Consider the following 26,866-nt stretch of genomic DNA (forward strand, 5'->3'; position numbering starts at 1 on the left):
CGCAATTGGATTGGAGCAGAAGCTGTGTTCCACTCACCAGAAGTCTTAAGATCCTGTGGAGGGTGTTGTGGGTAGCTGGTGAGTGTCAGCAGACCCTGCACCCTAGCTGCCCCGGTCCTTTTCTGACCGGAAGAGCCTCTAGCTTCTTGTTAATATTAGGATAAGAACATCATACAAATGCTAACACAGAAAATTGCTTTTTAATGTGTGACTACCATTTTGTTTGTAACCACGAAAGTAACTACTCGCCATAGTCTCTCTGTTTTTGTCTCTTTCTGTCTCTGTTGCTCTCTGTCTGATGGACAGTTGTTTCTTTGGTTACCTAGTGGTGGCCACGCCTCTGTGTAAATGTCCCTATGCATATCAAGTCCCTTCAGATATCTTTGATTGTGATACATGTTGAGACACAGACATGATCAGAACATTTTGAAATAGGTGAAAATTCCAACTTTAGAAACATTTACAAAAACCATGAATGCTGTGAAAGGGTTATAATATCTTAGCAGACTAAACACTAAAGAAGAAAGGAAAAAAGAGAGTTTATTTTTCAAAAGAGAACAACTCAAAAAAGCAGACAAAACTAGCATTTTGTCCTTATAACCTTACATTTAGTATGGTCAAGAAGCTTTGAGCCACCACGGAGGAAGGGACAAATTGCTATCCTATTTGATTGCCTGCAGTTGTGTAATGTTCTTTACACCAGTTGTGAGTTACCCTTCATTTGTGACACAATTATATTTCAGGAAATATGCCGCGAGATCTGTTTAGACTAGTGCCGACTCTCCAGAACTATAGCCACTCATCTGTCTGGAGCTCAGATCTGATTGTTCCCCTGCCTGTTCTCCTTGTAGTAGGAGACACAGGAAGAACATAAATGAACAAAAGCCTTAACATTAGCATCTGGGATGAAAGGTTTGTCAAGGAGGCTGAAATCCTGAACCGAAGTGATTCTTTTCTGTTTTGCTGGGTTGGTCTGCCACCTATTGCCATAAAGGTATTGAGTATCGTCTCCAGCTTGTCAAGAAGCAACAGATAAAAATGGGCAAGAAAACTTAAAATCATGTTGATGACAAGAAGCAAATCTGAAAAATAAATAGGAAGCTGTTGGTATGAAGTCCTGGTATACACATTACTCAGACTTTGGGTCTTGGATTCCATTATAGCCTTGTTTGCAGTACATATTCAAACAAGGCTATAATTGCTGCTGACTTATACGGGCTAATTCTTTGACCTGGTAAAATGTACCAAATATTCTGGCTGGGGAGGGGTGTGTTTCCTGGTGCATGGTACATTTTTGATAGTCAGGTTAAATTTCTGTTTAGCTAAGGAAGAAACTGAGTAAGAACAGTTTAGAGGCAATGCACATCTGTTTTGTTCTTCACTGTTGAACCTTTTTTTTTTTTTTTAAAGTTTATTTTCTTTCTTCTCAGGGTCTGTTTATGAGATGTTTGGCAATGAATGCTGTTTGTCAACAGGAGAAGTGATTAAAATCACCGGTCTCAAAATTAAGAAGATGATGGCTGAAATCTGTGAGGGCGCTATTGGAGGTTCTGAGTCTCTGAAGCCTTTTGAGCTGCCCATGAATTTTCCAGGTATAGTCGATTGCATCTACTTCACAGAAAACAGAAATGATAGCTTTCCATATGAATATAATAGTGGTCATTTCTCTGTTGTTTTAAAAAACAAAAATCCTAGCTGTTTGATTTTAGCACATGAAGATTTAAGAGCCAGGAGTTGTGGTGAAAGCCTCCTTGCTCAGAGAGGCCAAGAAAGCACCCAGCTGATCTTCCTACTCCACCAGCATCCTAGAAGGAAAAAGTTCTTTCTTCTCCTTCATATTGTCTTAAATACCTCCCAGCTTAAGATCCCTACTTTCTGTTTACTTATATTCACTCTCTGTCCACTGGTCGAGACAGGGTTTCTCTGCATAGCCCTGGCTGTCCTGGAACTCACTTTGTAGATCAGGCTGGCCTCGAACTCAGAAATCCTCCTGCCTCTGCCTCCTGAGTGCTGGTATTAAAGGCGTGTGCCACCACGCCTGGCCAGCTCTGACTCTTAACCTAGACTTTATTTAGCTCTTGGATTAAAGGAATGTACAAGGGCTGAGCCACACTACAAAGTTTTACCAGTTCACAATCTGATCAAATGTGATCAAATATCCTGCAATGTTGCATACTGGCCCGTGGCCAATATCAACTGGGTAAACCTGGGAGGCAGGCTGGGGCTGAAAAAGATGTAGACTGCGAGAGATTAATGGAGACCAAGAGATCGTGCTTATAAGGGGGAAGGCCTATCCCCCACCCCACCCCCCACCCCAACCATGCCAGGCTTCTTGATGTATTGTTGCCAAGTTGTTAGCACTAGTCTGCCAGCTCCACATTTGGTGCCTGGAGCCATTTCGTCAGCTCTGGTCGCCAGGCTGGCCCCTCATTCAGGAAATTCTCAGGAAAACAGGTTTAGCCTCTCAGCAGGTAGCAGAAGAGCAGGGCAGTTGTCACTTCAAAAAGAAGCCCAACAAGTCGGAAAGCTGCAGCTTACCTCAGTGGCGGCATGGTCTATACCAGCCCCACACTGCAACATTTCTCTTGTTGTTGTTGTTGTTGTTGTTGTTGTTGTTGCTGCTGCTGCTGCTGCTGCTATTGTTTCTCACCAAGTAATCCAGACTGACATTGAACTCAAGAGTGTCCTGCCTGGGCTGCTGAGTGCTAGAATTACAAGTTTGCAATGGTGCTAACTTCGCAAACTAGGCTGTGTGTTGTGTGGGTTGAAGAAGGTAAGATTCCTATAGGTCAATCAATTCCATATCTACAAAGGACAAACTGTTATGCATTTTCTTTCTTCTTTTACTAGGAACTAGTCATTTTAGTTAACAAATAACTATTTAGTGTTTCTTTAAAGTTACTTTATTTTTAATTGTTACATAGCAACATAAACACATTAATGAAGTAATGTAATATTTTCATAGTGCATCTATACATAATATTTAAATAGAGATAAATATCCATGTCTTATCATTTATTTAGTTTTTTTCTTATGGTGAAAATTGTAAGAACCTATCAGCTTTTTCGAAATGTACAATTTATAATCGTTAACAGTAGTTACTTTACTGTGCAATAACACCCAGAACTGCTGTTTTCCAGAAGTGCGTTTTGCCATGTGTATCTCTAGATGGTTGAATGAGAGTCAGGAAATCTGTTGAATGTGTATGATTCCAGTACTTTGAGATAGGAATATCATGACTTCAAGGCCAAGCTGGACTATATAACAGGACCCTGCCCATATATCCCTCTCCAATAAAATGATAAAAATAAATCAAACTACATTTTCATGAAGTATATAGAATCATATAGCGTTACATAAACATATCCATTCTACTATTTAAATAGTCACTTGCCTTTCTTGCTGTGCACATGATCTCACTGATGTGGTTGCTCCTTTTTTTCTAGGTAAGGATACCAAGGTTTCCAACACCTACAGGTTCCAACCTGTAGGAACTGGTTGCCCTACATCCTACTCATATATATTTTTCTAATGTTCCTGTTGTGCTGAGTTTGCAGAAACCCCAGGAATCCACCAGAAATTGTGATACTGATGTAATAAACAAAGAGAGTTTTTATTATACAAGTGTGGACCCAGATCACAGTCCTTTTTACTCCATAGGTTAGGAGAGTGACACTTGAGTCTAGGGATTATATATATATATATATATATATATATATATATATATATATATCACATGACTGGGTAGAGGAAAAGGAGTGCCGTCCTTCAAACCTGATAACATTTGTTTAGAGAGAAGCAATATCCAGCAGCTGGAGAAGGACCTTTTTGAGCTAGGAAGAACTAACTCATTCCATTATAGGAGGCCAGCATGTTGTTACAAAGTGGTCAAAGCTGTCTGGGAACACTTAATTGTCTCTTTCTCATAGCTCAAGAGTGGGCTTTATCAATCAAGGATAGTAACTCTTGCATCTTTAGAGCCATCTACACCGGAAAAAAGCTATTGGTTAGAATTATTACAAAAAAGGGAGTGTAATGTTAAGTGCCAGACACAGAGGCCAGGTTGGGCTCCCCTTTGTCTGCCCTGTTCAAAAGCCATAGGTGGGTTAGGGAAAGGCGATACTGGTCATTCTGGCTCAGTATAGGGACAAGAGAGTGCAGGATTTAATTCGCAGAAGTGAGGGCAGGTTACCTGTGTCTCTTTACTCCTCCCTCTGCTAGTAACTTTAGAGGCCAATCTTGGTCTTTCCGAAATCTGGGTTGTCTGTGCTAATTTGTTAATACTGTAACCTCATTATCATCAGTTGAATAGTTCCCAGCCTCTGCTTCATATATTGACAAAGCTTATTGATAATGTATTGATAATGTATGGCCCAAAATTGAGGAGTCGTAAAATGATGATTAGAGGTCCCACAAGAGTGAAGATGAGAGTTGCTAACCAGGGGAGGAATTGAAGAGCGAGTGGTACCAACTCTTGGAACTTTCCTGTTCCCTTTGGCACCTATCTATACTCTCTCTGACTTTGGCTAATGATTTTCGAATAACTTCAGAATGGTTGACATAGAAACAACAGTCCTCACACAAAGTGGCTCATAGCCCTCTTAGTAGCAGAAACACTGAGTCTAATCCCTATCCATTTTCTAGTACTGCCTTTGCCAAAAAGTCCATGTTATGCTACAAGTGTGAGATGGATTTTTCTAGGTGTTGGATACGTTTATCTATGTCTGACTCTAAGTTATTGTAATTCTTTTTCTGTAAAGTCAGTGTAGCTATCACAGTGCCTGCTCTGGTTAGTCCTGTCCCTAGGATTACAGCTAAGGTTAAGGAGATGGGTTCCCTTTTCTGTCTCATGAGGTCTCTTTCAACATGTCCTACCAGAGTTCTCAGCACTGTCTTTTCTGAATAGTGGGCTATACAGCGTACTAACTGGACTAGAATATAGAACTCTTTGAAGGTAGAGGTTAAGGACCTCTCCATGCACACATGGGGTCAGTCCCATTGAACAAGACCACCATGTTTGTTCTGGGGGAATAGTCTATTTGGAATGAATGGTGGGATTGGTTTAATTGCAGAGGTGCTGTTGTAACAGAGGGACCTTCCCCAGGGAGGTACCTTGCCCTGATATGGTCTACAAGGTTAAAGCTGGACCTTCTTGTGACCATCTATATGTAGTATCTCTTTTAGACACATTATATCTAGCTATTAATGTAATGTTTTCATAAAAGGGGGTCTAGCCTTATAACATTACCAACAAGAGGTGGTAAGTTCTGGTTGGGAGACAGTTAAATTTGGAAGTTCTTTAACATTATTGACTGGAGGGGGTCTACTGGTTCTATGTGTTTCAGGAAAAGTTCTGGAACTGAAGATCCCTGCAATTGGGTGACTAGGAATAAAGTAGTCACTAGTCAGAGGGATGGTATTAACACAGGTTTGGGGGTTGTCAAAGCCTGATTTGGTCTTTCAGCTATTGGCAGAGGATTTGCAATTGGCCTCATCAAGAGTCTAACATAAAAACAATCTTGGGTTGCTGCCTATGACAATGTGAAGCTGGTGGCCACATGATAAGGTCTTCTTTGACACCTCCACTCACGGTACCCTGTGACTGGTGTTTCGTGTCCCCAAGCAACACAGTAGAACTGTTCAGGACCCCACCCGTGGCAGCTCTTTCCCCACCCCACGACATATATAAAAAGTCTCAACTACACTTGGGGTATGAATCTCGTAAAGTCTGTTAAGTGTCAGGCCATGAGTTATCAGCCAGCCAGCACAAATCAAAGGCCAAATATGGAAGCCAGGGTGTCCCAAGTAGCCTCTGCATACAGGCTAGTTGGAAATGATATAGCCAGTCTCAGGATAGGTCAACAGGCTTATGTGGGTTAGGAGCTGTAGTACATATAGTTAACAAAAACAGTAGGCTCAAGACCAGGTTAGTTTTAACTTGAAAGGATTGGTGCTCTTTTGAACTTTCCATTTCGGCAACTGTGGAATCTGGCATTCTTCCTCCAGGAAGGGGGAATCAAAGGTCCTTTCCATCTGGGCTCCAGCATGTCCAGGGAAATCTCTGAATGTAGACCCAGTCTCTTGGCTGAAACTTGTGTGGTTCCGGATTTGGGCCTGCTTCATAAAGGGCATACAATTTGGATCAAACATACTTGTGAGTCCACTTGATTGCTCTGGTCTTAGTTATTAATTTATCATCTTTTAATTTTGTAATAGTTGTCAACTGAAGGTTAGGTACAATGGGGGTTGGGACACCATATTTAATCTCAAGGGGTTAATCCCATTCAATAAGGAGAGTTCCTCACCTGATACAGGACGAAGGGAAGGAGCGTTGCATCTCCCAGTCTCCACCAGTCTCCATGATCAATTTAATTAAGGTCTCTTTTAATGTTTTGTGTATCTTTTTTATCTGTCTTGAATTTTGGGGTCAGTATGTACAATGTGATTTTCAGTCTGCTCCATTCAATCTTGTTACATCTTGGCTTACCTTGGACACAAATGTTGGTCCATTGTCTGACCCTATCATATAGGGAATCTACACCTGGGTGAGATAACCTCTAGCAGCTTCTTAGCTACTACCTTTGTAGTAGTCTCAGTCTTTATTGGAAATGTTTCTGTCCTTCTAGGGCTACCTTGTATAGTCTATATTCAGTCTCAGAGGCCAAGTCAAGTGTCAACACCTGGATCAGATCACTGTTCTGACCTATTAACTGGACTTTCCCAGGTTTAAAATGTATGTGGGCCCTCATTTTAGCTAGGAGATCTCTCCCCAGTAGGGGGTAGGGGCACTCAGGGATGACTATGAGTGAATGGGTTACCATCCCATTCTCAAGTCCACTGTTCTTCGGGTAGTACATGAATATTATTTGGTGCCTGTGTTCCCTTAGACCCAGGACTTCTTAGTAGAGAATGGCCCTTCAGCCTTTACAAGCACTGAAGGTTAAGCTCCAATATCCACCAGGAATTCCAGAGGCTTTCCCTGCACTCTAAGGGTTACCCTGGCTTGGGGAAGGGGTCTGTTCTCCGACTCTCTCAATCTTTTGTTTTTTCTTGGTGACTATAGTCTTATTCTTTGGCTTTCTCTTTGGGTATTCTCTAGTCCAGTATCCTTCTTACTTACAACAGGTGCAATGGTTCTTAGCTAAGATTGGTTGACAACCTTTTCTAGGCTTTTTCCCCTCAGCAATATTTTGAAGTTGGCACTTCCTTTCTCTCTAATTTGGATTACTATTGGCAAGAAGGACTTTGGCTAGATCTCTGTTTATTAGCTTCTCTGTCTTAATCTTCTTTTCATCAATAGTCTCCCTACTATACCTTCTCCACAACCTCCACTAAATCTCTCAATGATTTCTCTCTCTTAGTCTTTCTAACTTCTGAAACTTCCTTCTGATGGCTGGGTGCTGACTGATTTATAAATGCCAGCGCTACTGTGTTAGAATTCTCAGTCTCCTCAGGGTTTAGGTGTGTATAATGGCAGAACGTGTCCATAAGCTGCTTGAGAAACTCTGTTGGGCCTTTATCATCCTTTAGTCTGACATCATAAACCTTAGCCAAATTTGGGTTGATGAGTGGCTGACCTGAGACCTGCCATTAGAGGTTGGTGATAGACTCGGAAATGCTCCCACCCTTCACCGGTATTGTAGCCCCAAGCGGTCTCCTGAGGGGAAATCTTTTGTCTATGTCAACAGGGTTCTGGGGTGGAGTGCCCTTAGGACTTGGAACATTCTTTGGACCTCCAATATGATGCGTTTCTTTTCCTCAGTTGTAAAGAGGATCTGTAAGAGCTGCTGACAATCATTTTCAAGTGATGGGTAAAAAGGATATTGTCTAAGAGACCAATGAGCTCTCTAGCATAGTCAGAGAGTCTGGCATTCTCTCTCCTCCAATTATAAAAATAAGCAGTACTGAAGGACCAATAATGGTGGGGTTGATTCTCCTGTTGGTCAGCTGATTCTGTTGCCCTTAGGCGTAAGACAGTGGAATCTGCCCAGCTCTATAGCCTAAGGAGGCATTGAGTGCCTGCTTCCCTCTCCCTGTGCAGCCCCCCCCCCCCCCCCCCCCCCCCCCCCCGCCTATTCTTGAAGTTGATACTATTGAGGCTGGTGGCACCTCCTCTGAGGGTAGGGGGAGCATGGGCAGGGATGGAGCTGGTACAGCCAAAGCTGGTGCCTGTGGGAAGCTTGCGCAGCTGAAACTTGTGTGTAAGGAGATGGGAAGAGAACATCTTCCGATGCAGTGGCCTATAAAATGAGGTGAAGAGGCACAGGAGGTTTGAGGACTTCCTGTTTACATTCTACCATCACCAGGGCCGACATGATGAAGAAGCGTTAGCTGGAGGGAAGAGGAAGGATTTAACGCACAGTGGTCGATCATTAACCAAACCCTTCCAAACCACTATGTAGGGAACTTGATCTGGGTGTCCCCATGCTTTTTGGAGCACTCTGTCATCTACTACTAACACCATAGGGATGTGAAAGGTCCCCTCTGGCGGCCATTCAACTAGAAAGGCTGGCCACTCTGAGCTGGTATATGTGTGTGCATTTTCCCTTTCTTCATATCCACTGAGAGATTGTGAACTCTAGTTTTCATTTCCTTAAAATGAGCTTAAAATGTTGAGGGTGTGAGAATCAGTCTGTCCCATATCAAAGTATAGTACAACATGAAACAAAACATTTCAAGGGACGCAACAGACAGACCCACACGCACGAAGTAGCCACTTAGTGACTGGAAATAAAAATATATCCAAACACTAGGACTCACAAACTCTGGCCTCAGAAAGTGAAAGTGAGGCAAGGAGGAAAGCAGCCCTTCCTCGTCACAAATTCCCCCCACCCCCACTCGCCCCACAGGTACCGGACAAGCCCTCAGGAAGTCCAGGGATGTCTCCCTGGTCCCTGCATTGGTGGCTCTCCAGTGAGTATGCTCTAGCCACCCTCTGCTGCTTTTCCAAACACCTCGAGGCTTTTCCAGAACAGAACAGACACATCCAGTACAGAAATACTGACACTCACCACTCACCAGCCGGCACTAGACTCTCCCAATTGCAGGCTCTGGAGATCTGCTGAGGAATCCCAGAAGAGTCCCAGAATGTTATGCCCAGTTCATGGGAACCCCAGAAGACCGCCAGAAATTGCGATACTGATGTACTAAACAAAGAGAGTTTTTATTATATGAGTGTGGGTGCGATCACAGACCTTCCAGCTGCACAGGTTAGAAAAGCGATGCTCAAGTTCAGGGGTTTGAGATATAAATATAGGAAGATGCATACGCTGGGGTGCTCAAGGCCTGGCATTACATGATTGAGTAGGGGGAAAGGTGTGCGGTCCTTCAAATTGATAACATTTGTTTAGACAGAGAGGCGGAATTCCGCAGCTGGAGAAGGACCTCTTTGACCTGGGAAGAAGTAACTCATCCCATTATAGGAGGCCAGCGTGTTGTTACAAAGCAGTCACAGCCGTCTGGGAACACTTAATTGTCTCTTTCCCATAGCTCAGGAGTGGGCTTTATCACATCAAGGATACTAACTCTTGCCTCCTTCAAAGGCAAGAGCCATCTACACCAGGAAAGTGCTATTGGTTAGAATTATCAGAAAAGGGGAGTGCGGTGTACAGTGCTAGGCAGGAGGCCACATTCCAGCTCCCCTTTGTCTGCCCTCTTCAAAGGCTGCAAGAAGGTTGCGGAAAGGAAGTGCTGGCCATTCTGGTTCAGGGAGGGGCGATGCAAAGAGACAGGGGCAGGTTACCTGGGTCTCCTCATTCCGACAGTGTGGGTACCACAGCATGTGTATCATTGGATGGCCATTAGATTTACTTGTCTTGTGCTCTAGACTATGAGCTGTCAAACTTGCTTTAAACAGCTAGATAGTAAATTTTCAGGCTTTGTGTCCAGATTGTTGCCATAACTACTCTACAGCAATCTTTTATTATGAAGGTCACTGCAGGTAACAAACCCATCAACCAATGGCCGTGGTTGTAGCTCAAAACACTCTTATTTTTAAAAAGGAGTGGCTAGCAGGATTTGGCCAGTCAAGTTATTTGTTGATATGTGCTCTGCACTACTAATTTCCAGTCTTCATAGTTCTATCACCATACACATTGAGGATAAATTAAAAAAAAACAAAAACAAAAAAACCTGTCAATTGGATGAATAAGAGAGTAGCAAATGAAAAACCACAAACACATTACAATATAATATGCTCTACAGTATGATTAACGTATGCCTGGGCTATGTGAGAAGCTGCATAGGATCAGTAGGTCATGTTACAGAGCATGAATTTTGTAGTTCTACAAGCAATTTCACCATGTTTTTATTGAATTACCTTGACATGTTATTTTTTTCCCACCGTATGTAAAGTTAAATCCTGATATTCCTACTTGTCTCCTGGTGCCTTTGTGGGGGATCATATCAAAACATAATTAAAGTGCTTGCTATGGCATCTGGACTATAGCAACATTCATAAAAATAGTGATAACTTATATTACTGTCATTAAGATTCTTATTGATATCATTGGGGAAGTAGAAAATGCTTTTCAGAGAATGTTATAATTGACCTGATGTTTGGAGAGTAAAAATAAACTGGTTATATTAATGAGAAGATTCTTGCAAGTGCTCCAATTCTCTGTCCCTTTGAACCGAAAGCTTACCCAATTTTTTATATCCTTCCTGGTCTTTCAAAATGATGGCTGGTTTTCAAGCTTGGCTGCACAGTGACCTCATCTAGGGAGATTAGAAAGTTGTGATGCAGGAGGTATCATGATTTGTTTGGGCAAAGTCTGGTCATGAAGATTCTTCAAAGCTCCCAAGGTAGGACTAACATCAACCTGAGGTTGGGAACCATGGCTTTATAGAAAACTTTCCTAAGTAGCAAAGTTAGATGTAATTGTTCTCCTCATATGTATGTGAATGTGAATGTGAATGCATATGTGAACATGTGTATATATAATACATATACACATATGTACATATATACACATGTATATATATTTATGAATGTGGTGTGTGTGTGTGTGTGTGTGTGTGTGTGTGTGTGTGTGTGCAGCGTTTCACTATATAGCCCATTCTGGCTTGGAACTTCCTTTGTAGAACAGTCCTCAAACACACAAAAGAGTGCCCGCTCCTGCTTCCAAAATGTTGCGAGTAGAGGCATGTGCTTTCACCCCAACTTAAGTATTTTTATGCCTTTATTATTTTACTTATTGCTTTTTACATGTATTTGGAGTTAGTTTTGTGTTTGTTGGACTAGCGTGATCTAATAGATAACAAGGTGGCTAAGAGCAAAAGCAAAATCATTTATCATTGTAATTCTCAGTAGAGAATAAACATTCACTAAGTTTAAATGTTCAGAATTTTCAGACAGAGGAATCGTTTCTTATTGGATTAGTGAAAACACTTGGGTAGTGGCTGAAGTCTAAGGTCATCACTATTTGGAACTTCCTTTGGGCTGGGTTTAGCATGATTTTTTTTCATTAATTGAGTAAAAAGTTTAAAGATGTTTACAAGTGAGCCTTATTGTAAGGGTCAGAATTAAAACAGAGGTGATTAAGGATGATTAGAGAATGCTCTCTGCCAAAAAAGACTCCAAGATCCTATATAAATGTTTTTTCTTCATTATCACTAGGGGAAAGAGCAGAATCAAGGTCCTTTATCACAGATCTTACCAGTAACATATGCTTTTTCCACATTAAAACTTTTCATTTAAATTCCAATTATATTTTAAAAGTTAAAAGCCCTATGGTACTTTTAACACATGTTTTTATTGGTATATATTTATTATGCATAGTGATAGGCTTCATTCCCGTGACTCTGTCATGTACTTTGGATACATTCACTGTCCTTTCTTTTCTAACCTCTCCTATATTCCCATTCATTCCCATTTCATGTCGACTCTTGCTTCTTTATTAAAATATGACTGCACATATATGTACACCCTATGTCATTTTACATATATGTGTGAAGACCTAGGATCCACAAATAAATGAGAAATGGAAACAATGACATCACCGTCATCTTTAGCTGTGCCTATTTTTTTCTGCAAATGTTATAATGCAATTCTTTATGGTTAAATATAGCACCATTGTGCAAGCACAGCACAAGTTCTTTATCAGTCCTTCTGTAGATGGCTACTTAGGATGATTCCATAACTTGACTTCTGTGGACAGTGCAGCAATAAACATACAGATGACAGCCTCTCTACAGTCTGTTCATTTATAGGCTCTGGGCTTGTAGCTCGAGTTGATGTATTTGGGTCATATGCTCATCCTCCTCTTAGTTTATTGAGGAACTTTCATATTTATTTCTATGGGGCTGTAATCATTGATATTTCCATGCCAGAACTTGCTGTGGTTTATCTTCTTAATGATAATCATTCTGGTGGGGATAAGGTTGAATCTTAATGCTGTATGACTTTGTAATTTTTGGATGCCCAAGGATTTTGAACACATTTTCTGAAAACTGTTAGTTACATTGGTCCATTTATTGAGTGAGTTGTTCAGATATTTTGAGTTCTTCATGTAGTCTAGATTCTAATCTTCTGTGTGGCTATCAAAGATTTTCTTCTAAAGTTGTCTGTTTACCAAGTTGTTCTCCTCGTTGCTGTTTAGAAACTTATAAATTCTATCACATTTCTTAAAGCTTCAAAATTCTTTTTTTTTTTTTTGACAGAACCAAACCAGGGGAATAAAAGATACCTATAATGAAAAATTTTAAACACGGAATAAATGCATGAAAAAGACACTAAACAGTGTAGAGATGGCTCAGGGGTTACAATCACTCTCTCTCTCTGCTCTTCCAGAGGTCCTGTGTTCCCCAGCAACCACATGGTATCTCACAATCATCTATAATGATATCTGGTGCCCTCTTCTGGCCTGCAGGCATATGTGCAGCCAGAACTCTATACATAACAAATATATATATTTTTTCTTTTTAAAGACACTAAACAACAGGAAGACACCCGCAAAGTATTTAAAACATCTTGTTTTATTTGCTTAACTCTTCAAGTTTCCTCTTATGGTTGATTTCTAATTCAATTCAATTATCAGAGGGCATACTTTCTGAAATTCAAATTTAAAAATATACTGATACTTGTTTTTATACTCTGTGTAGAAGAATATATATTCTACCATTATAGAAGTCCATTAAAGATCCTTGTTCATTTATAGAGTTATTTACACCACCTAGGTGATCTTTTCTACTTGATCTTTCACAACAGTGCATCCATCCATTATTAAAATCATGTATGTGTGTGTTAAATAAAAGTAAATAGGAGTTATCTAGGGAAAAGAAAGAATAAACAGGAAAGCTTATGGGCATGAAAAGAGAGGTCAGTGGGATAGGGTCAGGGGGTAGAATATGCTCATCAAAGAATATATGACGTCAAATAATATATATCTTTTTAAAAAGAAATTTCTCCTCCTCCTCCTCCTCCTCCTTCTTTCTTCTTTTTCTCTTCTTCCTCCCCCTCTTCCCTCTCCTCCTCTTCATCCTCCTCCTTCTTTTCTTCTTCTTTTCCTTCACCTCCTCCTCATTCTTCCTGTATTATTTGGATTCCTAAAATTGTGTATTTTTTAATGTACTTTGAGAGTCTGGGGATATGTGTATCTATATTTATAATTGCTAGTGGTTTTGAGTGGAGAGTCTCTTTTAACTTCATGTTACCTTTTATAGTAGTAACATTTTAAAATGTAAATTTGGTCCCAATTTATTTTTAAACATTGTCTTGATTTGTAGCCAAGCTTACTGTTTTCACAATATTCTTGCTATAGCCTACTGAGAGCTGAGATTACAAGTGTGCACCAACATGCCTTGCTATATTGTTTCTGATTTAAAATAGTTTCTTCAATGTTTTTGCTTTCTTATTTTTAACAACTAACTGTACAGGCCATCATCTACATTTTTACTCTCTACCTACTTATGTCTTTAAATTTAAAGTCTCTTTTGATACACAGAGTATATGCTTTGATATTTTTCTTCTATCATATTAAGTGTGGTTTAATCATTATCTGCTTTTAGTTAATATCATAACTGATAGTAAAGAATTTAGTGCTATTATTTTGCCACTTGTTTTTCATGTTTCTTACTTTTCATTGCTGTCTACGTTTTCCATAATGAGTATTTTTTAGCATTCCACTTTAGTTCCTTTGCATTTTAATAGATTTTTACATTTACATAGAGAAGTTTTGGGTTCATTAAAAAAAAAAAAACCTAAGTAGAGGTCACTTTAGTGAGATTTAGTATCCAAAACACCGAAATCAACCAACCAAACATACCAAAAAAAAAAGTGAATTCTCCCCACTCTGATTATTGGACTGCATAGTAAAGATAGTAACAGTCTGTTTATTTTTAAAAAGTACCAGATCGTACTGCAAAATGTCATTTTGTACTACTATGAACAATGAATGAACATCCCTGTTCCATGTCCTCTCCAGGAATTTTCTCTATCAGGGTCTGCATTTGGCCATTTTATACATTCAAGTGTATGATATTAAAGTCATATTTTAAAGCTGTAATTCCCAGGTAGAATATGAACTTTCTTTGATGAGATAGTTGAAGATTTTTTTGCCCATTAAAAGCTATGCTATGGGTTTTCTTACATTATGCACTCTGTATGCGAGTGATGTCCAGTTTCGATAACATTTTGCTTTGGTTAATAGTTTTTCTTAAATCTGTGGTTTGCCTTTTCATTCTCATCTTCATGGAAGTTTTTTAAGTCTAATTTATCTTTTGTTTTTTTTCTAGATTGTGCTTTACAACTGTATCTAATGTTCATCTTCAAATCTAGTGCCACTTATGACTTCTTAAGTAGTTACCTGGTATTTGGGGGATTTCCTGCTCTGTATTTTGAGTTAATATTTAAAAGGTTGTATGTTCTATATTCACTTCTCGCATACAGTGGTCAAGCACCTTTTTGTTGCAAAGTATACCTCTACTGGATCAGGTTTCTTTTGTTTTCTTTAGTGGGTTATACCTCTATGGAAACATTACTGCACTGTACATTGTATCACATTGTTCAGTCTTTTAATCCTTTCACTATCAGCACCTTTTCTATACTGTTGTTTACTTTGTAATAAGTCTTGATGTCAGGTAACTCTTTTAAAGTTGTCATTCTTCTTCCAAATGTTACCTATTCTGTGATTCTTTGCCTCTTCATATCAACTGTAAGTTATCATTAATATTCATAAGATAACTTCCCAGCATTTTGACTGGAGTTATGATTAATTTACAGATCTAGGTGGGAAGACTTGAGTTTTTATTACAGTAGTGAAACTTTCTAGCCATAAATGTAGAATATTACTCTATTAGTTTAGACAGTTTTGCTTTTCTCAGAATTCTATATTCTTCTTCATAGAGAAGTAATATGTATATTGATATAGTTAAAACCATTGCATTTAGAGATATCTAATTTATTTTTCACTACCTATTAATTTATTTATTGGGGGAAGTGTATATGGGGCAAGATGTTCATGTAAGGGTCAGAGGACAACTTGTGAGAGTCAGTTCTTTTTTATATGGATCCTGAGGATCAAACACAGGTCATCTGGTTTGGTGATAAGCTTCCTAAACCATTTTGCCAGCTCATCATTTTAAGTATACTAATGGCATTTTAAAATTTTCAATTACTGCTTGACTATTGCTTACAAAAATATGTATTTAAAAATAACCATTTTTTTCTTGCTGGAATTGCCCCCTTGGCTTCAGGGATGGTTTTATCCAACACTAACTAGGATTTGCTGTTGTTGTTGTTGTTGTTGTTGTTGATTCCTTAAGATGTTTTACATGAACAAATGTGCTCTCTGTGAACAAAGAAACCTTTGTTTGAGCCTACTACCATTGGTGACTAGTGCAATTTTGAAAATAAGACGAAAGAAGTTGTGTGTTCCTTTACTACCATCTAATTAGCAAGCTCTCCATTGTGTTGGCAAGTCCCCTTGTGTTCTAACTTGCTGAGGTTTGTGCTATCATTTTTCTTGTACTCCGTGAATATAATATCAAATGCTTTTTCTGCATCTATTAGTGTGTTCTATTAGTGTGATCATAAGATTTTATTTCTTTAGCTTGTATATATGATATATCATATTAATTAATTTTTAAATGTCAGATTATTCTTACATTGGTACATAAAAAACACAGTGATCATGCAGTATAATTTTTTTCTACCAGCATAAGATTTAATTTGTTATTTTGAGGGATTCTTACACTTAAAGTAATGACTGCATCGAGAACTATATTGCTACATCTTATTACATTGGCATTACAATAATGTTGGGATTATCCTAGATTAAATCAGAAAGTATCACCCTATTTTTATCTTTAGGGAATATTAACAGTGTATTTCATAATTTTTTTCTTAAATGTTTATAAGAACTTTTTGGTGAACCCCATCTGGGCCTGGCATTTTGTGGTCAGGAAGTCATTAATTATTAATCCAATATAAATATAGGTCTATTGAGAGGTCCTGTTCCTTTTTTGATGAGGTGATTATTTCAAGCAGGCTAGAAAGATGGTGAGAATGTGTTCATTCATATGGTGTGTTTACTAACACTTGCAGTGACACAGGATCTGCAGAGATCTCGGTCTATTTTGATTTGAGGTATTTCTGTCTACTTTCTCTCTTTGTTTTCATTACTACAGCCAAATATTATCCTATTTTTTTGATCTTTTAAAGGTGCTAAAAGAGAGTTTTTTGTGTTACACATTGATACATGTACACATACACATGTGCAAACACATGCAAGGACATGCCCATGTACATACACATACATACACATGTCCACTCATGTACTCACATGCACATATACTCATACATGCATGCATACATGCACACACACATGCAAATGAATGACCAGACATGTTCATGGACACACACATATATACATGCATACACTCATGCACACACATGCACATTGATACACACACACATATGGAATAAATTCTAGCACTTTCTTTGTGAGGCAGTTCTCTAATGACAGCAGAGTTCCTTGATTTTTATCAGGGGGAGTGCTTTAATTTCTTTCATATTTGAAGGACAATTTCCCTACTTGTGGACTGAGGTCAATGGGCTGCTTCCCTTAAATACTTCATGAACTTCACTTCACTGTCTAGTTTCCTAGTTCTAGTAGATTCAATGCTTAGTTTGTCCTACCATAGATGTTTCATCCCCCAGAATTCTTTGGTAAATTTTCTATAGTATGCTGAGATGCAGTTTTTGCCTTTTGTCCTGCTCAGTGTCCTCTGGCTTCCCCAAATCTCTTTACTGAATCTGCTTTTATGTCTAGCATTAATTTGGAAAGACGTTCCTTATTATTTCTTCATGTTTCTCTGCAATATCTTCTCTTGACATTGCTATAATGAATAGTTTGCATCTTCTGATTTTTATGGTCCTTGGATATTCTGGGACTTTTAAAGATGCATTACTGTATTTCTTGATTGTTTTTCTAAAAGATTTTGAGATCGTTGCCCCCCCCCCCCGTTTGTTCTAAGAGTGATTCAAATATGTGAGCCTGACCATAGAGCTTATTTTGTTTCATCAAAATGTGTACTTTTGTTGTGTATTATAATTTTCTTCTTGCTCATCAGCCATGAGTGACAGCTGCTGAGGCATATAGTGTGACAGGCACTATATATGCCTATAATGAAGAGATGACAAGCTGTAGGATAAGGATATATCTTCTGTAGTTCTCATTCTCAAGTTGAGCCTCTGCCTCTGAACTATGACTTTCATGAAAATCTGTCCTGCCCTTAGGTGGGACAGGATGGGGACGGTGGGCTGCTTTTGTGCGATGGTTATCTTCCTCCTCTAAAGTAGAAGGCTAGAACAGCCGGTGTTCTAGCTGGCATTATCATCCGTGCCTTGGGCTAGGTAAGCTTTGATAAAATTCCATTCGTTTCTGAGTTGGTAAATTAGTTTTTCTTGTGGGCATTTTGGATTTCCTTGGAGAGGAATTTCATCTCCTTGTCTCTTGGGTTGTCCCACTCCAGCTTCATCTCTCACACAGAATTTCATTGGCATTTATATCTGCAGATACACAGCCATCATTTTCCGCCTAGGCTTCTTTCCTAAATCACAGATGTGTACTTAATGTCAGACTAGACTTTTCAGCTCACACGTCATAGACATTTAAAGAATCCAGACTTAGAAATAATATACACTTTTACACTATTTTTTAGTGTTTGTCCTGCAGATTACAAGGAGCATTTTTATTTTTAACAATATAGTTTGGACTAATTAATTTGAGTGTCTTTCAGAGATTCACTTCCAAAAAAAAAGTCTCACTTTGAAGGTTTTTGTGAGTTTTTCTTGATCTGTGATTTTTCTATGCCCCTGTTTATACTCTCATAATTTCCATCTTCCTGTGCACATTTGTGTCTGATAGATCTTGGGGTTACGTTCACTTTCTGTCTTCTTCATACTCTGGGCAGTCACAGTTAACTCCAAATATGACTAGTTATCTTCTTTTGTAAGATAGCATTCTCATGCCTTTATCTCTATAAACCAAATTTCCTTGAATCTAAAGTAACTTGCACAAATTATTTCTCTGTAAAGTTTGGTGTCTAGGCTTTGTCAGGCACCATCTCTCATGGATTCTTCATCTTCTTGCCTCTCTCCTTCCCACTCCCTCTCTCCTCATTCCCCTCCCCCATTCCCATGTATGCTCCATGCTCTCTGTCTCTGTCTGTCTGTCTGTCTCTCTAGTCTGATTCATTCTTTTTCTTAAAAACTGAATATATTTTAATATATTTTTGTTTATTTCTTGTATGTGAACATGCCTGGCTCACATACATGCTACAGTGATCATGTAGAGTTTAGAGGATAACTTTTGGTACTTGGTTATCTTCCTCTACTGCACGGATCCAGAAATCTATCTTAAGTTACCAGGATCAGCAACAGGTACCTTTATCGCTGTTAATCTCACGTGGCCCTGAAATCTGAATGTTTCTAAGAGCTGAATGTAGACACACTAAAAAACCTGCCCTTCCTCTCCTTGAGGCTTCTTACTGCTAACTGGTTACCAATTTTCCTTACTAAAGTCCACTTTCTTTGTTATGTGTGGCTACTAAATATTTTTTTTTTTTAGAAAAAAAGTTGTTTTTTCAGACAACTCTTAATCTTTTTTTTCTTCAGTTGAAATCTATAAGTCTTAAGCTTTTGTTAAGTGATTTCTATCTTTATTTGGGTTATGTCATTGAATCTATTAGAATCCATTAAATGCATTAGAAACTGTGGCCAAGGAAGCCTAGACATTGAACTTTATTGTTAGTTATTTTAACATGGAATCCTGTACATGGGCATAATTGTTCATGATGAGTATGTGGCCTTCTAAACCCTCTGCAGTTTTGTTGAGGCATCTCAGTGTCCTTGGACATCTTATGGACCCTGGTTATTTTAAACTTCTCATGCCATACCCTTGGTCGTCACTGTCATTGCAGGCAGCTGAGGACAGCAAGGACTACCTACTGTGTCTTTGACAAATGCTTTTAGTAGAAGAGTTTTTTTAAATTTATTTTATTTTTTTGCCATGGAATGAACAAAAAATTAGTATAATAAAGATGACTCTCTAGTGTGGCTTAGCGAGGTACTAGACAGTAAATAATTGCAGTTTTCTGGAATTGTGTTTGAAGAGCCTTCAGCCATCTTCTTTCCACAGTATGATGTTTTTAGGCTGCTGGTTTCCAAAACTCCCATGAAACTTTGGATGGAGACAATGGAGGGTGGGGACTTGATTACTCTGCTTGTGAGATTCAGTCACATACATGAATTCTTCAGTTTCTCCAACTTCTTGGTTAATTTCTAAGCCCTCCTTAGAAATTGCTAAGAAGCAGTTTGCTGTTCTTATGCAGGAAGTAACTTCTAGCAACTCCTGCTTTATCCTGCTTTATCATTTTAGATGAGTTCCATCACCCTGTATTGAAGTATTTAAATACAGATACTCATTTCTGGTGGTGAGACCTGGAGAGATGATCCCACAACGTTTCATTTGCAAGTAAATAAAACCCACTGACAAAAGATACAGACCTTTGCAACAAACGCATGCGTCTAAAAGCTCCGGCTTGAACAAACAAGCATCAAGGCAGGAAAGGTCGGTGGGGATTTGAGAGAGATGTTTTGGGGAACAGGTACAAATCTTCTTTGCTAAAAGGTAGACAGGAGAATGAATTTTCAACACACACCCATTTATATACTATAATATAAGGCTTCCATATGTTTCCATTTTGTCACCTCCCAAATGCTCAACTACATTAAAAGATAAAAAGTGAATATTATATTTCTCTGTGGGAATAAACCAACTGCCCAAGAAGAATAGTTTGTTCTTTTCAAAGCTCTCTTGGCTGAGCTAGAAAACTTAGCAGTTGCTGCCAAACACAACAAAAATATATCCTGATGCTTGGTCGCTGATTGCATTATCTGCATAGATTGCTAAATCACATCATACTTGGTTTACAAACAGAACCCAAATTCCTAGATTACTTTCTTGAAAGATTTATTCCTCCTTTGTGGTATGAGAAAGTGTGAATAACAATCATCTCCTGGTTAGCCATGAGAAATACCCTGTAAGAAACTGCTTCCCTACATCTTTATGATGAGCAATGATGTTTTTCCCAAATGACAATTGTACACTGTATCTCTGATACTCTGGTTTCCCTTGAAATCTTATAAATCTTTTACCTTTTCCATTGTGTCTCTTAACCATATGCTCATAGGCTATCTGGATCCACCCATAAAACTGCTGCTAGAATTGCAAGACTAGATTGAAGAAATTTTTCTTCTTGTATTTTTATATCCTAGTCTATGAATTGTATTACTGCGCAGTAATCCTATTTCAGGAGTCAGGGAGCCTGGAGAAGATGTAAAAGCAAAGCTCAGGGGTGGGTTAGCCCCTGTTACTCCACACCCTGCGCTCTCCTACCACATTGCATGAAGGCACCATTTTGAATACATGTGTGTATGTATAAGTTATATCCATTCACATTTGCCACTTGTGTTAATGAGAGGCAGAGTAAAGTCCAAAGTCATTTAGTTAGTGGTTTTTACTTAAATGTGCGCTAGCTCTGGCTAGTAGAAATGAGCTACATAATAAATTAAACATTTCTAGTAGGTCCATTAAAGTATTATGTAGTACTGCATTTAAAAATCACCTCCAGCTGGGGAGTGGTGGTGTATGCATTTAATCCCAACACTTGGGAGGCAGAGGCAGGTGGATTTCTGAGTTTGAGGCCAGCCTGGTCTACAGAGTGAATTCCAGGATGGCCAGAGCTATGCAGAGAAACCCTGTCTCAAAAAACAAACAAACAAACAAACAAACAAACAAACAAATAAACTCACCTCCAAATTCAGCAACTTCAGACAAAAATCATCTTACATGCTTTCTTGAGCATATGAAAAAGTTTTAAAAATTATTAGCCAACTATTTATTAAAACTAGCTCAATAAAGTGCTTCTAAATAAAATTGGTTTTGATAAAATGATAAAAATGATCAAATAAATATGTGATTTTTGCCTGGGTTTTGGAATGCCGAATTCATTAACATGTGTTTAAGTGAATTTATTTGGAGACTGATATATTTAATTCATGGAATAACTGTAATCGTACATTCAGTGGGCCTGTGTTATGGGGTATTCACCAGAAAAGACTGCTCATACATGGGTTTAAGCCAATAGAAAGTCTTTTTTAGCCAGATAGAAACTACAGATCATGCTAATATAGCCATGGGGCTTTCTCAAGGTGAGCTTTTAAGCACAAAAAAACCCCATATTCTTGGTTGACACTTCAGGAAGCAAGAATCGTTAGCCAGGAGCAGAACTAAAGAAAAAAAGCAAAGTTACTAAAAAGCATGTTAAGTATGTTCTGAAATGCTCCCAGAATTATATGGACTTTGATGGAGTAGGCTTTATTTTAGTTTTGGCAGGTGATGCTGCATACTTACTGAGTTTTACAGACTGAACGGGAATTCATCACAAAGTCAGTTGTCCTAAGGTCTGGGGGGGGGGTCTACTAAGGTTTGGGGTCCTGTAACAGATAGATGTTTTTGTTTTATTTTGTCAATTTGACACACAGTCAATCCCCTGAGAGGAGGTGAGAAAATACCTCTATAGCATTAACTGATAAGCAAAAGTGTGGGTGCTTTCTTGGTTAATGATTGGTGTGGGAGGGCCCTGCTAACTGGGAGGGCAGTGCTACCTGTGGGCAGGTGGGTCTGTACAATATCAAAAGCAGGCTTAGGAGGCCATGCAAAGCAAGCCAGTGCTCCTTCAGGACCTCTGCTTCGGTTCCTGCCTTGAGTTCCTGCTCTGACCTCCCTGACTGATGGACTGGGACCCGAGAGTTGTAAGCTGAAATAAACCCTTCCTTTCCTAAGTTGCTTTTGGTCCTGGTGCTTCTCACAGAAGCAGTCAGCCGAAGCTAAGCAGAGATTGCTTATGTTTCATCCTCCCACTGAAGTGTGCATCTCTTCCACAGCTTATAATCATGGGCACTTCTTCATTTGTGTGAAGTATGAGTTCTTAAAAATCTGATAAACATTATGCAAAAGTGTATTTAAAATATACTTTTCTGGTAAGTAGTATCTTGATCTGTTTTTTAAAGAAAGCTTGTTAAAAGAAGCATGACGTTTGTGCCTGCCTGGCTGTGAGGACGAAGGGGAGTTCAGAGTGGCTCTGTACAGAACTCTGTCTCACAGAACTTGCTTCCAAAGCAGGAACTAGTTTTCCACATTTTCTGGGTCAGATTCTCATAAGCCATGCCATTCCCACTGTGCTCACTTATGCAAACTAAGTTCAGCTGTGACTATTAGACAAAATATTTTCCTGACAAAAAAGGGATCCCTGTACAAACTATGGGAGAAAATACAAATTAGCATGCAGAAGAAAGCCAGCCTTTTGTGGTAATATACTGTTTTAATTTTGGGGTCACCTGTCTTGCACATTTAAAACATAGATTCTTTTTCTAAATTTCTAGCAATCACATATATCACCTGAAAGACAAATAGATTTTAAATTCTAGGTTAAAACAGTATTTTGCTTTCCACCTATATGTTCATTGTTTTTAGCATTAGACCAGTGTTTTATCAAAAAACCAACTGTTTGAAAATGGGCAACTCTCCAGCTGCTGCTGTTCTCTATTTGTGCCTCCTTCTAAGCTCTATTTTATTACTTCATGTTCATCTTTTCCTGTACGTGTACTTCTCCCAGTGATATGGTTTTTAGAGCAACATCATGGAAAGGCCATCATGAGAGCATCTAGGTTGTCCTTGAAAACTATGAACACTGGTGTTCAGGTCTTTCACTCTTAACAGAACAGTAAGATTGTATGTTACTTATACTCAACGTTGTTTCAAGGATTTAGAGGCTGTTTATAACATCCTTCATAATAATATCTAGCTGTAAAATTAGGACAAATCCTGCCTTCTATCTTGCTGCTACTGCTTCTTTCTTTTTTTCTTTCTTTCTTTCTTTCTTTCTTTCTTTCTTTCTTTCTTTCTTTCTTTCTTTCTTTCTTTCTTTCTTTCATTTCTTTCCTTTCCTTTCCTTTTCCTTTCCTTTTTCCTTTCCCCTTTTTCCTTTCCTTTTCCCTTTTTCCTTTCCCTTTTCCCTTTTTCCTTTCCCTTTTCCTTTTTCCTTTCCTTTTTCCTTTCCTTTTTCCCTTTTCCTTTCCTTTTCCCTTTTTCCTTTCCTTTTCCCTTTTTCCTTTCCTTTTCCCTTTTTCCTTTCCCCTTTCCGTTTTCCCCTTTCCTTTCCCCTTTCCATTTTCCCCTTTCCTTTCCTTTCCTTTCCTTTCCTTTCCTTTCCTTTCCTTTCCTTTCCTTTCCTTTCCTTTCCTTTCCTTTCCTTTCCTTTCCCTTCTTCTTTTTCCTTTTCTTCTTCTTCTTCTTCTTCTTCTTCTTCTTCTTCTTCTTCTTCTTCTTCTTCTTCTTCTTCTTCTTCTTCTTCTTCTTCTTCTTCTTCTTCTTCTTCTTCTTCTTCTTCTTCTTCGAGACAGTGTTTCTCTGTGTAGCTTTGGCTGTCCTGACACTCACTCTGTAGACCAGGCTGGCCTCAATCTTGCTTCTTTTAATAAGAATCTTTGGAACACAAGCTGGTTTTCACATCCTCCTTGACTCCACAAACCAATATGCATAGTGCCAGCCAGGATCAACAGTCTCACCAGAGTGATACAAGTGTTGCAGTCAAAGAACCGGTCATTATCAAAGGTCATAGCTCCTATTTAATTACTCTTGGTGTCATATATTCTATGGGTTTTGAAACATGTATAATAACACATACTTGCCATTATGGTGTCATAAGAAATAGTTTCGCTGCCTTGAGAGTCCTCTGCCACACTTTGTAGCCTCTCTGCTGCCATACCTTTACCGACTCTGTAGTCTTGTCTTTTCTAAACATCACATGACTGGAATTATGTGGTAATACAGCCTTTTCAGATTTTCTTCGCTCATTCCCTCAATAAGGTTTCCCATAGTTTTTCATGGATTAACGAGTCATTTCTTTCTGTCTTTTTTTTTATATATAGCACCTGATATTTCCTTTCTGTATGTGAACTGTCCAGTCTCCCATTGGAAAAACCTCCTAATTTCTCCAAGTTTTAGCAATTATAAGGAAGTATAGCTATAGACATTGATGAATGTGTTTTTATGCCCTGAAGTTTAAAGTGTATCAATTTCTCCTAATTTTATATGCATTATAAATATGTTGTAGAAAATTAGAAAATGTGAGAAAATGAAGGAAAATTAATAAACATACCCTGTAATTTTTGGTGCTAGGGCTATTTTGCATCATCCATATGTGATATATCTTCATGTTATTTTCTAGGTACAGTGAATATCCACCCACAGGTAGTCACATGAATTAACCCAACAGACTAAAGTTCATTTCTGTGTACTTGCCTGTGTCAGTAAATATTCTTCAACATACTATTTTTATTTTTCTTTATTTCTCACGTGCATACCCCATAGTTATTAAATCTATTTTGATAATGGTCAGTGATGTAATTTCTATTATAATTAATCTTTTAAATAAATACTTTATTTTTACTTCTGATTATTAACACCTTCATTGTCTAGAAATTGTTGGATCAAAAATAAAAGTGTTTTTAAAGATTTTTGTTTGTTTTAAGTCAGGGTCTTATTAGGTAGTTCAGGCTAGTTTTGAACTTTTGGTCTTCTGGCATCAACCTTCTTCATACTGAATCTTTCTCTCTCTTTCTGTGTGTGTGTGTGTGTGTGTGTGTGTGTGTGTTTTGTGATCGTGAGGATCAAACCTAGTCCTTGGATCCTAGTTTACTACCCAGACCTTAATACATTTTTTTTTTTTTACTATATATGTCTAGATCAAATTTTGTAGTGTCTCTGCCATTTTTACATTACTACTAAGGAATTGTGAGGGACCAACCAAGCTTCCTTTTTTGAAGACAGAAATTAAACTGTCTATCTTCTTCTTGTATTTGTGAATTAATAGCTTCATCAGAACAGGACTTAATATAACAAATTGTACCTGTAATATAGCAAATTGAGTGCAATTTAATGATTGTTCGTATTCTTATATCATAAAATAAAACTTAAAAATACTTTAAAATAGAGCACTCTAATTAAAATTACAATTTAACCAGAACCTCAGAGAGTAGTGATGTCTGAGACAGAGGGCAGAGTTAACTGCTATCAGAGCACTGCAGGCGGGTGTGGACCACCAGGTGAATGATTCATCAGATGTGCCATTAGGGCATCAGTCTTGAATCTTATTTAGTATTGGTTTAGAAATGGTTGTAAGTAAATATGCCCGGGATTGATGAATCAGAAAACCTCCAGCATTAAGATGATGACTATGATTTGCAGATAATAATAACATACACAAAAATCTAGTAGAATCAAATGAACAAAAAGTTGAGAATTTTCTTAATTAAGCAAGTTTTGTAAGATGCTAAGTTGCAAAAAGTATAAATCAATAGCATATATAAACATATGTTTATAAATATAAAGTTATAAACTAACTTCTAACTGTTTAGTATATATTTGGATTGCATATTGAATGTTTACCTGACTTGATCATGTATGTATATGTGATATGAATGGAGGAATATAATTGTATAAGGAAATAAAAGGAGCTTGAGAGAGGGATGGGGTGAACAAAGGCAGGCCAAGAGGTTAGGGGGTGATACAATAGGTGGTAATAGGAAAAAAAGTAAGTACATTTTCAAAGAACCACAAAATAAACCGAAAAATTCCTAAAAAAATAAAAAGCTATATTGAATATTTTAATAAAAATTGAATATTGTAAATATATTGATTCTGAATTATTTTGGTTTTTTTTGTTGTTTTTTTTGTTTTGTTTTGTTTTTAAGGTTTATTTATTTTATGTATGTGAGTACACTTTTGCCATCTTCAGACACACCAGAAGTGGGCATCAGATCCTATTACAGATGGTTGTGAGCCACCATGTGGTTTCTGGGAATTGAACTCAGGAAGGACAGTCAGTGCTCTTAGCTTCTGCGACATCTCTCCAACCCCTAAACCTCATGGGATTTTCTAAATGAAGTTCACTGAGGAGGGAAGACCCAGGCTAATTGTCAGACTGATAAAAAAGAGCAGCAAGCTGAGCACCAGTGTTCACTATTTCTCTGCTCCCTGGCCTCAGGTGTCATGTGACCTGCGGGTGTCACGTGACCAGCTGCCTCCTGCTGCTGCCACCATGCCTTTCTTTCTTTTTTTTTTTTCTTTCTATTCTAACTTTTTTTTTAATTATTTAATCCTCAGTTACATTTCCAATGCTATCCCAAAAGTCCCCCATAGCGCCCCCCACTTCCCTACCCACCCATTCCCATTCTTTTGGCCCTGGCATTCCCCTATATTGGGGCATATAAAGTTTGCAAGTCCAATGGGCCTCTCTT

General features: G+C 38.4%; 1 protein-coding gene across 1 annotated transcript in view; it reads left to right on the forward strand.

Moving 5' to 3' along the window:
* Themis (thymocyte selection associated) overlaps positions 1-26,866 on the forward strand; it is a 211,972-nt gene that overhangs the window by 49,573 nt on the left and 135,533 nt on the right. Inside the window, exon 2 of the mRNA XM_021174738.1 lies at positions 1,431-1,592. Within this exon, the coding sequence (XP_021030397.1) occupies positions 1,431-1,592 (162 nt within the window). The remainder of the gene's footprint in view (positions 1-1,430; positions 1,593-26,866) is intronic.

This window comes from Mus caroli, chromosome 10, assembly GCF_900094665.2.
Source record: "Mus caroli chromosome 10, CAROLI_EIJ_v1.1, whole genome shotgun sequence".
Lineage (NCBI taxonomy): Eukaryota > Metazoa > Chordata > Mammalia > Rodentia > Muridae > Mus > Mus caroli.